Source organism: Nicotiana attenuata, unplaced genomic scaffold, assembly GCF_001879085.1.
Source record: "Nicotiana attenuata strain UT unplaced genomic scaffold, NIATTr2, whole genome shotgun sequence".
Taxonomy (NCBI): domain Eukaryota; kingdom Viridiplantae; phylum Streptophyta; class Magnoliopsida; order Solanales; family Solanaceae; genus Nicotiana; species Nicotiana attenuata.
The window spans coordinates 131,366-145,964 of record NW_017671477.1 but is presented as its reverse complement, the minus strand read 5'-3'; the positions used below and the strand labels follow the sequence as shown (position 1 = coordinate 145,964).

At 39.9% G+C, this 14,599-nt stretch overlaps 1 protein-coding gene across 1 annotated transcript; it reads left to right on the top strand.

The window, feature by feature from the left end:
* The first annotated feature begins 2,452 nt into the window (after positions 1–2,452).
* Positions 2,453–2,986, top strand: LOC109208531. Its single transcript, XM_019371656.1, has one exon. The coding sequence runs from the start codon at positions 2,453–2,455 to the stop codon at positions 2,984–2,986; it is 534 nt and encodes a 177-aa protein (XP_019227201.1).
* The last annotated feature ends 11,613 nt before the right edge of the window (positions 2,987–14,599 follow it).

Below are 14,599 nucleotides of genomic sequence, written 5' to 3'. Positions count from 1 at the left end.
GGGATTATAAGTTTTAGAGACGAGCAAATTATATATTTTGAGTTAACGGTTATAGAAGAAAGGTTGTTTGGATCTCATAGATACGGTAAGGGGCACAAGAGAAGAAACGCTTAGTTTGAGGAAAAAAAAGGGTATCATAATGAGAGATTCCCTAATGTATCCCTAAAGATTTACTAGGACTACCTCCAATATGAGAAATAGACTTCGGTATTGAGCTGATACCTGACACGCAAACTATATCATATGGCACCGGCAGAGTTGAAAGAGCTAATTGAATAATTGAGAGACCTACTAGATACAGGTTTTATCATACCGAGTGTTGCACCATGGGGTATACCAATATTATTTGGAAAAAAAGGGGGGAAGAGTCTTTAAGAATGTGGGCCAACTACAGATAATTAAATAGGATAACAATACACAACAAATATCCCTTGTCTTGTATAGATAACTTGTTTGATCAGTTACAAGGAGCCGTTGACCTTTAGTCTGGTTATCATCAACTTAGAATAAGAAAGGAAGATATTTCGATGTTGCTTCTGTACTCGGTACAAACATTATGAGTTACCTGTGATGTCCTTTAGATTGGCCAATGCTCCAATTGCATTGATGTGCATAATGAATATGGTGTTCAAAGTTGCTTTTGGAGAAAAAATTCATAGTTTTTACTTACTATATTCTGATATATTCTCGTACCCAGGAAGAGCACGAGAATTACTTGAAAAATATGCCAAAGACGCTGCAGGAACATCAACTTTTTTTCCAAGTTCTTCAATTAGCTAGACTCGATTGTATTCATAGGACACATGGTATCTAAGAAAAAAAAATGGTAGATTCTAAGAAGATATAAACAGTTCATAAATGGCCGAGACCCATTTCCCCTACATTTCCCCTACAGATATTACTTTTGGCTTGACAAGCTACTATAAGCATTTGTGTAGGATTTCTCTAGAATAGCACCACCACTCACCAAGTTAACATAGAAAATCGCTACATTTTAGTGGATGGAGAAATGTGCAACGAGAAAGCATGTTTGACAATCACACTAATATTAGCCTTATTCCAATAGGCTCTAGAGGATTCACGTGTTATGTGATACTTCGAGGGTAGGATTAGGATATTTTCTCATGCAAAATAGTCGCGTGATAACCTATGCTCTAAGGAAATTGAAGAAGCTCAAGTCGTATTATGCCATTCATGATTTGGAGATGGTCATATTGATGTTTCATTTTAAAATTTAGAGACACTATTTATACGAAGAAACCTACGAGATTTATACCTAGCACAAGAGCCTGAAGTACATTTAAAACCAACAGAGATAAATATTTAGCAATGCTGATGGAGGGAACTACTGAAGATATAATTGTACTGTTCGGGAAAGATAAATATTATAACTTATGCAAAAAAAAAAACTATGGGTGATTTGATGCATTTAGCTCCTGTAGATATACTTCTGGACGAAGATATGCATAGACTAGAACGTACACGTATTAGATTCAATGTAAAAAAAAAATCCAAAGACATTATTGGCTATTGCTCAAGCCCGATGTAGATGTATAAAGGCTAGCCAATACGAGGATGAGCGATTGTTTAATTACCGAGATTAGTTTCTAGCTGGTAAAAGCAAGGATATGATTGTTAATAGTGAGGGTATTCTCCGACTAGGTAATTAATTATGTGTAGCAAACATATATGGGTTGAGACAAGCTATTCGTGATGGAGCTCACAACTCTAGATACAGTGTATATCTCAGGTCTATAAGATGCACCATGACTATAAAAAGAAAAATTGATTGGCTGGAAAAGAAAGAAGGGAAAAAAAATTCGTTAACTTTGTTTCTAACTATTTGACATGTCAGTATGTTAAGGCAAGCACTTGCGACTCACATGCCCACTAAAACAACTCAAGATTTTGAAGTGGAAATACAATAGAACAATACATATATGACTAATTACTAAAACCATTAGAGGTATGATTATATGTGGGAAAGTTGTAAATTGGCTTACCAAGTAGGCATATTTCTTGCTAGTCAAAACATCTTATAGTGAGGTAAAATATGCATAGATAAACATGAACAGAAAATTATCTGGCTCAATAGAGCTCTATTGTCCATCAGCTCTAATAAAGTATCGCACTCACTTCACGATTTGAAAACCTTTTCAAGAAAGGTTAGGTACACGGGTAGATCTTAGTACTAGTTTTATCGCACGCAAACACAAAGTCCAAATGTGCTATACAGATCTTGGAGGATATGTTGAGAGATTGTATTCTTGAGTTTGGAGGTAGTTGGGACGCTTATCTACCTTTAGCTGAATTTGCTTACAACAATAGCTTCCAGTCCAGTATTCAAATGGCACCGTACGAAGCATTGTATGGTAGAAGATGTCGTTCACCTATCGGATGGTTTGAAGCTGGTGAGACTAACTTATTGGGACCCGACTTAGTACAAGAAGCTATGGACAAAGTCCAGTTGATTCGACAGAAATTGCTTACAGCTCAAAGTAGACAAAAATCTTATGCGGATAAGAGAAGAAGAGGTTTAGTGTTTACAATTGGGGACAAAGTGTTCCTACGAGTCTCTCCTATGAAAGGTGTGATGCGGTTTGGGAAAAAAGGCAAGCTAAGCCCCAGGTTTATAGGACCATATGAGATACTAGACCGAGTGGGAGCGGTGGCTTATTGTTTGGCATTTCCTCTTGAGTTGTCTATTCATTCAGTTTTTCATGTCTCAATGCTAAGAAAATGTATATCAGACTCATCTCAGGTGCTTGAAGAACCTGTTACATCGCTCGATGAGAAGTTGTCTTACAAGGAGGAGCCAATGGCTATTGTTGATAGGCAAGTGAGGAAGCTACGGTCAAAAGAAATTGTGTTCGTTAAAGTGTTATGGAGAAATAATCCAGTTGAGGAATCTTCGGGGGAAGTAGAAAAAGATATACAAGTGAAGTATCCTCATTTATTTCAGTTCATAGGTACGTACTTAAATTAAATTCGGGGACCGAATTTCATAAGGTGGGGAGAATGTAATACCCTATATATTAATAAGGGCATATAAGTCTTTAACTAAACAAAAAAAAAAGAAGAAGATAAATAATAGGACAATGGGCTAAAGCCCATAAGAATGAGAAACGAGAAAAGGGAAAAAGGGGGAAAAGTTGCTGCTAAGCAACAGAAGCTAAAAACAAAGAAAGAAAGAAAAAAAATGATGGAGGAGGAAACAAAGGAGAAGAAGAAGAAGAAGAAAAATACTAGAGCCAAACCTTGAGAAATTTTAAAAACGCACCGATTCTTACGGGTAATACTCGAATTTCTCATCTGGGTTCCTTTCTTCTGGTAATTATTATTTTTTGTCTCAGTTCATATATTTGAAAGGTTTCACAAGGTACAAGAAATTAAATACCAATAAGAGTTATTCTGGGCAAGTTATGCAATTAGAAGTTGGTCAATGTAACTGTAGGATAAATTCACTTGGAAAAAGAAGGGTATTGACGTATTTGTACTTACACTAGTCTCATTATATATGATCATTGTTAGGTGAAAATCAAGTTAGGGTGCAAGGATTGAGTTTTGGTGTTTAACTGTATTGCAATGACAATATCGAATTTGGGTTTGAATGTTGTGAGTCTAGTATTGAGTACAAAAGATAAGTACCAATTAAGAAGGAATATTATGGACAGTAAGGTTATTTCAGTTTCAATTTATGCACACGATTAAGGAAATTGAACAGTATAGGGAATAAACCATATAAATACCTTTTTATTTACAAGATTTTGGACAAATTTAAATTACTCATAGAATGGGTAAATATAATTCGGCGAATTGATGATAAAATATAAAACTCGGAGGATTGGGTATTCTAAATTAGTGATGGATTTAGCCTAAATGAGGCAATTAACACAAGATCGATATTGATGTGATTATAGATTGATTGAAGAAAGTCGTACAGATCACTCGAGGCGACATGTTTGGTACTTCGACACGAGTACTGTGAGTAGTAATCTTACCACAATTTGTGTTTTCATAACTTGCATGATTTATATATGATTTTGAAAATAAATGTATTACCGATGCTTTGAAATTTGCATGTGGGACAAGTCCTTTACTTGATATGATACCGAACTGTTTACTTGAGATGTTTACCGATTAATCAAAATATTTTCACCGTTACTAGATATATTTTACCGTTACTTGAGATGTTGCAGTTATTTGAAGTATCTCACTGTTACTAGACATGTTTTACTGTTAGTTGAGACATGATTACTGTTACCGAAATAAAATTACAAGATTTGATAAGGAATTATATGCCCTTTATTATTTTTAGAATGCTTTTGTATGAGTATTTACTATTTACAAGAAAGAGTATAAATGGGAGGAGACTTTGAAGGATGCCGTAGCTAACAGCGGGTTCGTTAGACCTGGTGCACCTTGTATTTACAGATTACTGATTACCGATTACAGTTATAGCCCTCGCTAGTGGGAAGGTAGAACTAGCATACAGTTATAGTTTTCCCTCGAGTAGGGACCTATAGTTATACTTGATTCCTTTTACGAAGGGGTACACACAGTGATACAGATTACATGATCCTTTTCTGAAAACCTCCCAAATATAAAGATTTGCTATGACACAGTATTTACCAAGTTTATTACTGAATTTGTAAAATGATTTTGTTACAGGAAACACATGATGGGACTGATTATTATTACCGTTTTAAAAGGGGCATTTTATTTTGTGATTATTATACAAGCATGTTTTCTGACTTGTCCCCTATTAAAAACTTGTTGTGGTTAAATATTATTACTCACTGAGCTAGCTCCTGAGCGCCGGTCACGATCCTAAATTAGGTCGTGACATTTAGCCTCTTATATACTGGCCCTTAGGCTCTTATATGTCGGCCCTTAGGCTTTTATATTTGGGCCGATTCGGCCTCTTACAATGGCTATATAATTTTTCCCTCATTTTGGCTAAAAGACTTGGTAAATTTTTAGTTATGCCTTAGCATGTGTTTTTGTACACGTTGGGTCTTTCGAAGGCTCGACGCATCAGAACCTCAATAGACACTTTGTATGGACATAATCGAATGCCTCTTAAGGGTTTTCTGAAGGCTGGTGTTATCGATGCCTTTGGATTGTTCGAGGGTTGATTTATCGAAGCCCTTTTATTTTTCGGGGGCCAAATTTATCGAGGCCCCTTATATTTTGCTTTTGCCGAGGGTAGCCGACTTAACCAGTTTTTCAATGTTTGAAGGCCTTTAATTTATAGCGGAAGTCGGACGTCTCCAAGCCGCATTATTTGGACTTGTATGATCGTAGTCTTTAGTGTGGCCGTAGCCTTTGGGTATGTCACTTGGACTTGTTTCCCCATAACTTTCCAAACTTATTCGAGAAGTTAGTCCCTGAGAATATTTGCCTTGGCCTTTGTTTCGAAATGGTGCCACTTTGAGGTCTTATTAATTCGGATTTTTTATGACAGTCCCCGAGTATTTGGGGTGCTTCTATGTTTTGGCTCTTAAGCCGTTTCCCATAGGATTGTAAGTGTTGAGCTCGTATGTCACGCCCCGAGCCTGGGGGCGAGACTGGCACCCAGTGCCTCACCTATCCTTGCATACCACTTGTGACTAAGAGACTCTGAACATGTAATGTCATACTTTGGCCATGGACCACATTGCAAGATAATGTGCGATGTAAAATGTAAAACTGAATAGAGACTAGCGCTGACTAAATGTCAACATAAAGCTGGGCCATCAAGGCCGTCATAATTACTACAACTGACAAGCCAACAAAATATACATATATTGCCTACAAGCCCAACATACTGCACTAAGTGACAGGATATATCATCAAGCCTCTACTGATAGATGAAATGTGATCGGAACAGGGCGCCGACCTACCCATAACCTACCTACATATATGCACAAGATGTACACCAAACTGCTAGACCCGACAACTCCGAAAGACGGGGAGCTTACTGATAAAGCTGAACTCGGGCAAACACCTACTAAAGAGGTCTACCTGTCTGTCTGTCTAAACCTGCACGCATGAGATGCAGCGCCCCTAGAAAGGGACGTCAGTACGAAATAACGTACCGAGTATATAAGGCAATATACTGAAAGCTCAAGCTGAATTGATAACTTGAACATATGCATACCTGTTGATACTAACTCAATTCTCTCAATATAATAAGTAAAATAGTTGCCCGGCCATATAAGGCTCGGTATATATATATATATAACTACTCTGCTGTAGTAGGCTCGCTCATAGGCGCTCGGCCATACTAGGCTCTGTATCTCGGCCAACTGGGCTCGCTCGTAGGCGCTCGGCCACTGTAGGCTTGGTGTATAACTTACCATCTGATCAGAGGTTGCCCAATAGGGGCCTGCCCATCGATTATAGCTTGATGGTAATGAAAATACTTAATAATGTATATATATATATTCTCATCTCTCTTGACTGGAAGAAGGAAATACTCAAATGAATATGAAGTCCCGATAAAGAGAATATTGTAACTTGCGAGACTAGCAAAATATACGTAAATTCCGGGATATAAATTTTTCTTTATGCCTCGTTATCAAACTCGTGTAACGAAGATATCATGCCAAAATGAAGGAAGAGATTAGCCTTAACATACCTGGAGTGGGAAAAAATCCGTATGATGTTCCAGGAAAAGGTTGCACCGTACTCCTTTAGAATCGCAAAATTTGACGTTGGACTTTTGAAGTTTTACGTTGCTACATGCCTTAACCACGCTGCTTAATGTGTACAAATTCTTGAGGGAATTGCTGAATTTGTAGGATTCGTTAGTTTCTGGTTGTAAGGACTTAGTTGAATATCTCTTTAAGAAATCTCCTCTTTGATCCAATATGAGGGTGTAGTCATTTTGCCTTCGAAAATGTTAGTATGAGGTGTAATTTAGTTAGTACCTTAAATTGCCACCTATCCAACATGACTAATGAGTCATTTGGGTTGGGTGGTGGCTTGATGCCACATAGGGTGGGGGAGGGTTATTATTAAATTTTATCCTATAATTAATAATTAATTTATGGTTCTGCTACCCGATAATTAACCAATTACCCACATAATTAAGAATTATCTCAAATTACTTAAAATTCTACTTATTTTTAAAATACTTTATACATAATATTATCATGGTCATATGGTGCCTTGTATGGTACTAGTCCATAAATATCGGGTATTATCGCTTGGCCCGTATTTTATCCCAAATCGACAACTATCAACGATACTCATTTTCTTTAATTCGTGTACCCTTTATCCTTCATGGCCCTTACTTATTGCTTGTTATAGGTAGCATAAATATGCTAATCTCAAGATAATATCATCCTCGAGTCTACGTCAGTTAACTGAAAATGAAATGTTAACGTAGGAAAAACGCGAGATGTACCATCCTTCCCCCCTTAGAAACATTCGTCCTCGAATGTTTACTCTTAGATACCTTGGAAAGTTTTTTTCTAGAGTCTCCTCTGTATAGTAGACTGAAACCAACATGTACGCAGCCAGAAAACATACTATACACGCCACACATGGCCACTGATATACATAGCAACACTTGGCTTCACACAAATGTTCATCATAAATTCTGACAGTCAAAATGAGAGCTTACCTGATGACCTACTGGCCTAAGTAGAGTTCTGCTGAGATATCCCATAAATCTCGAGGCATATCTCCAGTTTCAAATAGGAGGGGGTATTTAGACTTCATTTCTTCCTCCGCTTCTCACGTCATCTCTTCCACATTCTTGCTTCTCCATAAGACTTTCACGGAGGCTTACCTCCTTATTCCGTAACTTGCAGATTTGTCGGTCTAGGATGGCAACCGGAATTTCCTCGTATGACAAGTCCTCTGTAATCTATACATCATCCGTGGGCACCACTCGGGTAGGATCGCCAATGCACTTTTGTAACATAGATACATGAAAACCGGATGGACAGACTCCAATTTCGAGGGCAATTCTAACTCACAAGCTGCTTGGCCCACTCTCCAAATGATCCTATAAGGTCCAATATACCGTGGGCTAAGTTTGCCTTTCTTGCCAAACCTCATCACACCTTTCATAGTGACACCTGTAAGAATACCCAGTCATCAACCTCGAACTCTAAATCTCATCGTCGCACGTCAGAATATGACTTTTGATGACTCTGAGCTGTCAACAGTCGCTCCCGAATAAGCTTTACTTTTTCTATGGCCTACTGAACTAGGTCTGGCCCATATAACCTAGATTCTCCAAAATTATACCACCCTATAGGAGATCTGCACCTGCGCCCATACAAAGCCTCGTACGGAGACATCTGGATACTGGAGTGATAACTGTTATTATATGCAAACTCGATAAGAGGTACATGTTCATCCCTACTCTTTTTAAAATCCAGCACACATGCTCGTAACATATCCTGGAGCGTCTGAATGGTGCGTTCGGCTTGTCCATCAGTTTGGGGATGAAAAGTTGTGCTGAGATTCACCTGAGTCCCTAGACCTTTCTGAAATGACCTCCAAAAATGTGTTGTAAACTGGGCCCCACGGTCAGATATAATAGATATTGGCGCTCCGTGTAGTCGCACTATCTCTTTAATATATAACTTTGCATAATCTTCTGTTGTATATGTAGATCTGACCGGTAGGAAATGAGCTGATTTCGTGAGCCTATCGACTATCACCCATATGGAATCAAACTTACATTGAGAACGATGTAAACCCGTGATAAAGTCCATGTTTATCGCCTCCCATTTCCATGTCGGGATCTCTATATTCTGCATTAGCCCTTCGGGCTTCTGGTTCTCTATCTTCACCTGCTAGCAACTAGGGCATTGAGCGACCTACTCAGCAATGTTCTTCTTCATATCGTTCCACCAATACACCTCCTTAATGTCATGATACATCTTCGTCGACCCAGGGTGAATGGAGTACCACGAATAATGTGCCTCTGACATAATCCTGTCTCGTAGCCCTGCTACATCTGGAACACACAAACGACCCTTGTATCTGAGAACCCCATCTCCTTTGAGTTCTAACAACAGCTTCTTCTGTTGTGGAACCCGCTCTCTCAACTCGACTAAATCTAGGTCCTCGTACTGCCTTTACATCAACTATGAGAGATGATTTTGTAGTATTTTGGAGTACAACTCCTCCATTACCAGAGTCTACTAACCGAACCCTCAAACAAGCCAATTGATGAATCTGTCTAGTTAATTGTCTTTTTTCGGCCTCTACATGTGCTAAGCTACCCATAGATTGGCGACTTAAGGCATCTGCTACAACATTAGCTTTCCCTGGATGGTAGAGAATGTTAATATTGTAATCTTTTAATAACTCAAGCCACCACCTCTGTTGCAAGTTCAATTGTTTTTGCTTGAAGATATATTGCAGGGTTTTATGATCTGTGAATATATCAACATGAACACCATATAAATAATGTCGCCATATCTTAAGTACATGGACAACCGCAGCTAATTCGAGGTCGTGGGTCGGATAATTCCATTTGTGCTTCCTTAACTTCCTTGAAACATACACAATTACTTTCCCATGTTGCATCAGGACACATCCTAACCCGACACCTGAGGCATCACAATACATGGCATAACCATCTGGACCCACTGGAAGTGCTAGAACTGGCACTAAGGTCAACCTGTTCTTAAGCTCTTGGAAACTCTGCTCACATGCCTGTGTCCATTGACCCTCTACGAACCTCCGGTAGTATCCTACTAAGCCTAGAAAGTTACGAATCTTTGTCAGAGTGGTAGGTCTAGGCCATGATTTCACAGCCTCAATCTTCTGAGTGTCTACCTTTATACCTCCATCGGATACAATGTGCCCCAAGAATGCTACAGACTTCAACTAGAACTCACACATAGAAAACTTAGCATACAATTTATTATCACGGAGGTTTGGAGTACCGCTCGCAGGTGGTCCACATGCTCATCCTCTGAACGTGAATAAACCAAAATATCGTCAATAAAGACTATCACGAACAGATCTAAATATGGTCGAAATAGGCTATTCATCAAGTCCATAAATATGGCAGGTGCATTCGTCAACCCGAAGGACATGACAAGGAACTCGAAGTGACCATATCGGGTCTTGAAGGCTGTCTTGGGAATATCTTTCTCCCGAACTCTGACCTAGTGGTATCCTGACCTCAAATCTATCTTTTAAAAGTATCTAGCTCCTTGTAACTGATCAAATAAGTCGTCTATCCTTGGAAGTGGATACTTATTCTTAATAGTTACCTTGTTCAGTTGCCTATAATCGATACACATCCTCAGCAAGCCGTCTTTCTTCCGTACAAACAATACCGGTACACCCCAAAGTGAGGTACTGGGTCTGCTGAAACCTTTCTCCAATAAATCTTAAAACTTCTCCTTCAACTCTTTCAATTCAGCAGGTGCCATTCTATACGGAGGGATGGATATTGGTTGCGTTCGCGGAAGCAAATAGATGCCAAAATCAATCTCTCGCTCTGAAGGAATACCTGGAAGTTCATCTGGAAATACATCCGCTTACTCTTTGACTATTGGAATAGACTGAAGTGTAGGTATCTCAACATTCGCATCTTTAACTCGCACAATATGATAAATGTACCCTTTTTGCAATCATTTTCCTCGCCTTCAGATAGGAAATAAACCTACCTCTAGGTGTCACTATATTACCTAACCATTCAAGGACTGGCTCACCCGGAAAATGAAATCTGGCTGTCTTTGCTCGACAATCAATTGTGGCATAACAAGCTGCCAACCAATCCATGCCCATGATAGCATCAAAATCCAACATCTGTAGCTCAACTAGGCCGGCTGAGGTCTGACGACCACAAACTGATACCGTACAACCTCGGTAAACCCGTCTAGTGATAGTCGATTCTCTGACCGGTGTAGATACCGCAAAAGGATCACTTAGTATTTCAGGCACTATACCAAATTTCCTCGCGACAAATGGGGTAATACATGATAAAGTAGATCCTGGGTCTATCAAGGCATAAACATCGTGAGAACAAATGGTCAACATACTTGTCACAACGCCTAGTGAGAACTCTTGGTCCTGTCAACCTGCTAGCGCATATATATGATTCTGGTTACCACCTGAACTGGAGTCTCTACCTCTTCCTCGACCTCTACCAGCCGAAGACTGATACTCGCGCCCTGAAGGATGCACGGACATAGCTAATCCTGTTGCTAAATTCGCTGGTTGCGCCATACCCTCAGAATCTCTATTTGGGAAATCTTGCATCATATGCCCTGGACGTCCACATGTATAACAAGCATCGAAACCGGCTCGGCATTGGCCCAAGTGTCCTCTACCGTAGATGGAACACCGCGGTGGAAATGGCCATGTTTGCCCCGAACCTCGTTGTCGCTGCAAACTTGACGCTTGGGAGCTCTCACCTGGTCCTGACTGAGTATAACGGTCATATGTAACCGTGTGACTGAGGTGGCAGAGTTCTAGGTGGCCGTTTGAAGTACTGGGGCCTATAACTACCCTGAGACTCCGCCTGAGATCTAGCAAATCTCATCCTCTTCCGCTGCCCTAACTCAGTCCTCTCCGTACCCTGCTGCCGACACCTACCCCTTTGTATATTCTGGGCAAATGCTTGAATCCGGGAGATATCCATACTATCCTGTAATGAAGCGGTGGCACATGCCTCGGTCAACTCTGGGGCCAACCCTGCTATAAACCTATGGATCCTGTCCCGCATAGTAGCAACTATGATGGTGCACATCTGGCTAATGAGTCAAAATGGAGACTGTACTATCGAACACTCATATTTCCCTACTTGAGGCCTAGAAGCTGATCGAGTCGGGCCTGTCGGATCTCTTGCGGTAAGTAATGGTCAAGGAAAGCATCTAAAAAATTCTCCCAAGTAGCAGGAGGTGCATCACGTCACCTGGACCTTTCCCATCCCTCGTACCAAAGGATGGCTATATCTCGAAGTCGAAGAGTTGTTAACTCAACTGCCTCTTTCTCCGTGGCATGCATAACCCGAAAGATCCTATGATGATCTATGAAATCCTACGGGTCCTCCCTCTGATCTGTCCCCGTGAACTGGGGGATTCAAAGCAATAAACTCTCGGACCCTTGAACTCCCAGATCACTCAAAAGGTCCTGCACTAGCGGATGTCCTAGCCTGTTGCTGGGTAGCTACCAATTGTGCCATCAAATACACCGCACTTCTCAAGTCCTGATTTGATGGAAGCGGAGGGGGAACTAGATGTGCGGTCTCCCTAGGAATCTCCTCAGGTGGCGGAGGAGCCGGTAATTGCTGGGTAGGGGTCTCTCCCTAGGACTCCGAATGGGCCCCATCTGCTGGGGGTACCCTGCTAGTCCCCTCATCTACTATTGTTTCTCTTCTCTGGCTAGCCGTAATCTTCCTAGTTACCGTCATCTGTGCATGCACACGTCAACATGTAAGCTTAACTCAAATTTCCTATAACTCAGTGCTACAGCATGATTTAGATTTGAAAGAAGGGTAACCAACTCCTAAATGCCCTGTAGTCCCCTACTTATATAATGTGGTGCACGACAAATCTATAAACAAGACCCTACTAGACACGGCTTGTAGACTCCCTAGGACAGAACTGCTTTGATACCACTTTTGTCACACCCCGAGCCTAGGGGCGAGACCGCCACCCAGTGCTTCACCTATCCTTGCATACCACTTGCGACTAAGAGACTCTGAACATGTAATGTCATACTTTGGTCATGGACCACATTGCTAGATAATGTGTGTCACACCTCCTTTTTACACACCCGAAGGTAGTATAAGGGAGAATTTAAGTGACATTATTCGAAATGGGATTATTTATTTATCAGAGTCGCCACTTGGGATAGTATATTTGGTGTCCCAAGTCACCGGTTTATTTTAAATCCCAAATCGAGGAAAATTTTGACTTTCCTTTTGAAGTCTGCGAATCAGAAATTCTGAATAAGGAATTCTGTTAACCCGAGGAAAGGTTTTAGGCACCCCCGGATTCCGTGGTTCTAGCACGGTCGCTTAAACTATCATAATTGGCCTATTATCTGATTTTAATACATGTTTTAGCCTATGGTATATTTTAACTTTTTAAGCCACTTTCAATTATTATTTTTTAAGGAAGATTTCAACGTTATCTAAAACGCGTCTTTGGACCACGCCACATGAAATGCACCCGCAGTCCGTGACACATTTTATTTAACGTTGTTGAGATTTGGATTTGGGTCACATGAAATGCACACCCGATTTTAGGAAAGTAACTTTTAAAATAGCGCGCGTAAAGCAACTACGCACTTTCAAATTTGCGAGGGCCATGGAAAATTCAACTAAATGGCACGCCTCGACTTCTAAAGGATTTACATTAATTAAGCGAGGGCCATGCATTTTTTGAGATTTTATTTGGCACGGCACACCTCAATTCATTTTATTAAAAGGATTTCTAAACTTAGTTTTGAGGGCCATAATTTATAACTTGTCTAATATGGCTCGCCTCAAGTCTAATCAAGGTCCAAATAATTAGCTAAAGGCTTAACGTGATTTGAATTCAATCTAAGTAGACATATAAAACGTCCTTACGAACCAGTAAAAATAAAATGATATCAACATTTGATTGTGTGAGAAAACCCAATCGACAGCAGGCCCAATTGGCATTTCTATGAGCCTGCACGTCGAAAACAAAAAGGAAAGCTGGGCTTGAGTGAAGCCTGACTCGCATGCTTGGACGTCAAGAGGGCACTGGGCCAAAGCTAAAGGCCCAGTTGCATGACCCAGCATAATTAACCAAGCAAAATCACAACGATGCATAAGAGCTTATAATTAAAACAATTACTGTCCGGCTCTTGCAAATGCAGACAAATACAAAAGCATGCTCTTGATATTCAAACCTCTTCCAAGATGAAAGTATTTTTTTTATGTGTCATGAGAACCCAACACACTCATTTAAAATCTAGCAAAACAAACACCTTCGTCTCACTTCAACCACTAAATCTCATCCCAAACAGCCTTAAACAAATAGTTGATTTCAAGTGAATACATTCTAACACACATAGCCATATTCACCCTTTAGGATTACTCAATTTGGACAAAGTTTACATAATAATATGAAACCTCTAACACCATGATTCTGAACCCCTTTTTCACGACAAAAACAGATTTCAGAACTATAAAATTTAAATCCTCATTTCACAAGACATTGAACACTGAATTGATTTATGCCAAACCTTAAGCAAGACTAATAGGCAACTAAAACTACTCTCATCATGGGTTTATAATCATATATCACAACACAGGCCATTCTCAGCAAAATAACACCTCACAGTACCCTTTCAAATAGCATACCACACATCATCATTTTATCCTTAGCCTCTTTACAGCCAGTTCAAACATGAGATTATCACCAAGCCTGAATACTTATTTCATCCAAGACTAATGCAAATCTAAGACATATGTAATTTGACTGAGTCTTCTAACAGAACATCTTAACAGTCCCAAAATCAAATACAATCATAAGAGCTCGACAATCCAAAATAGAAATCAACTGAAATATAACAAATCAGGTTACTAAAGACACAAATATCATGAAGAGGTACAACTTAATCATGAATAAGGCTATTGCTATGCTTTAAACTCCTG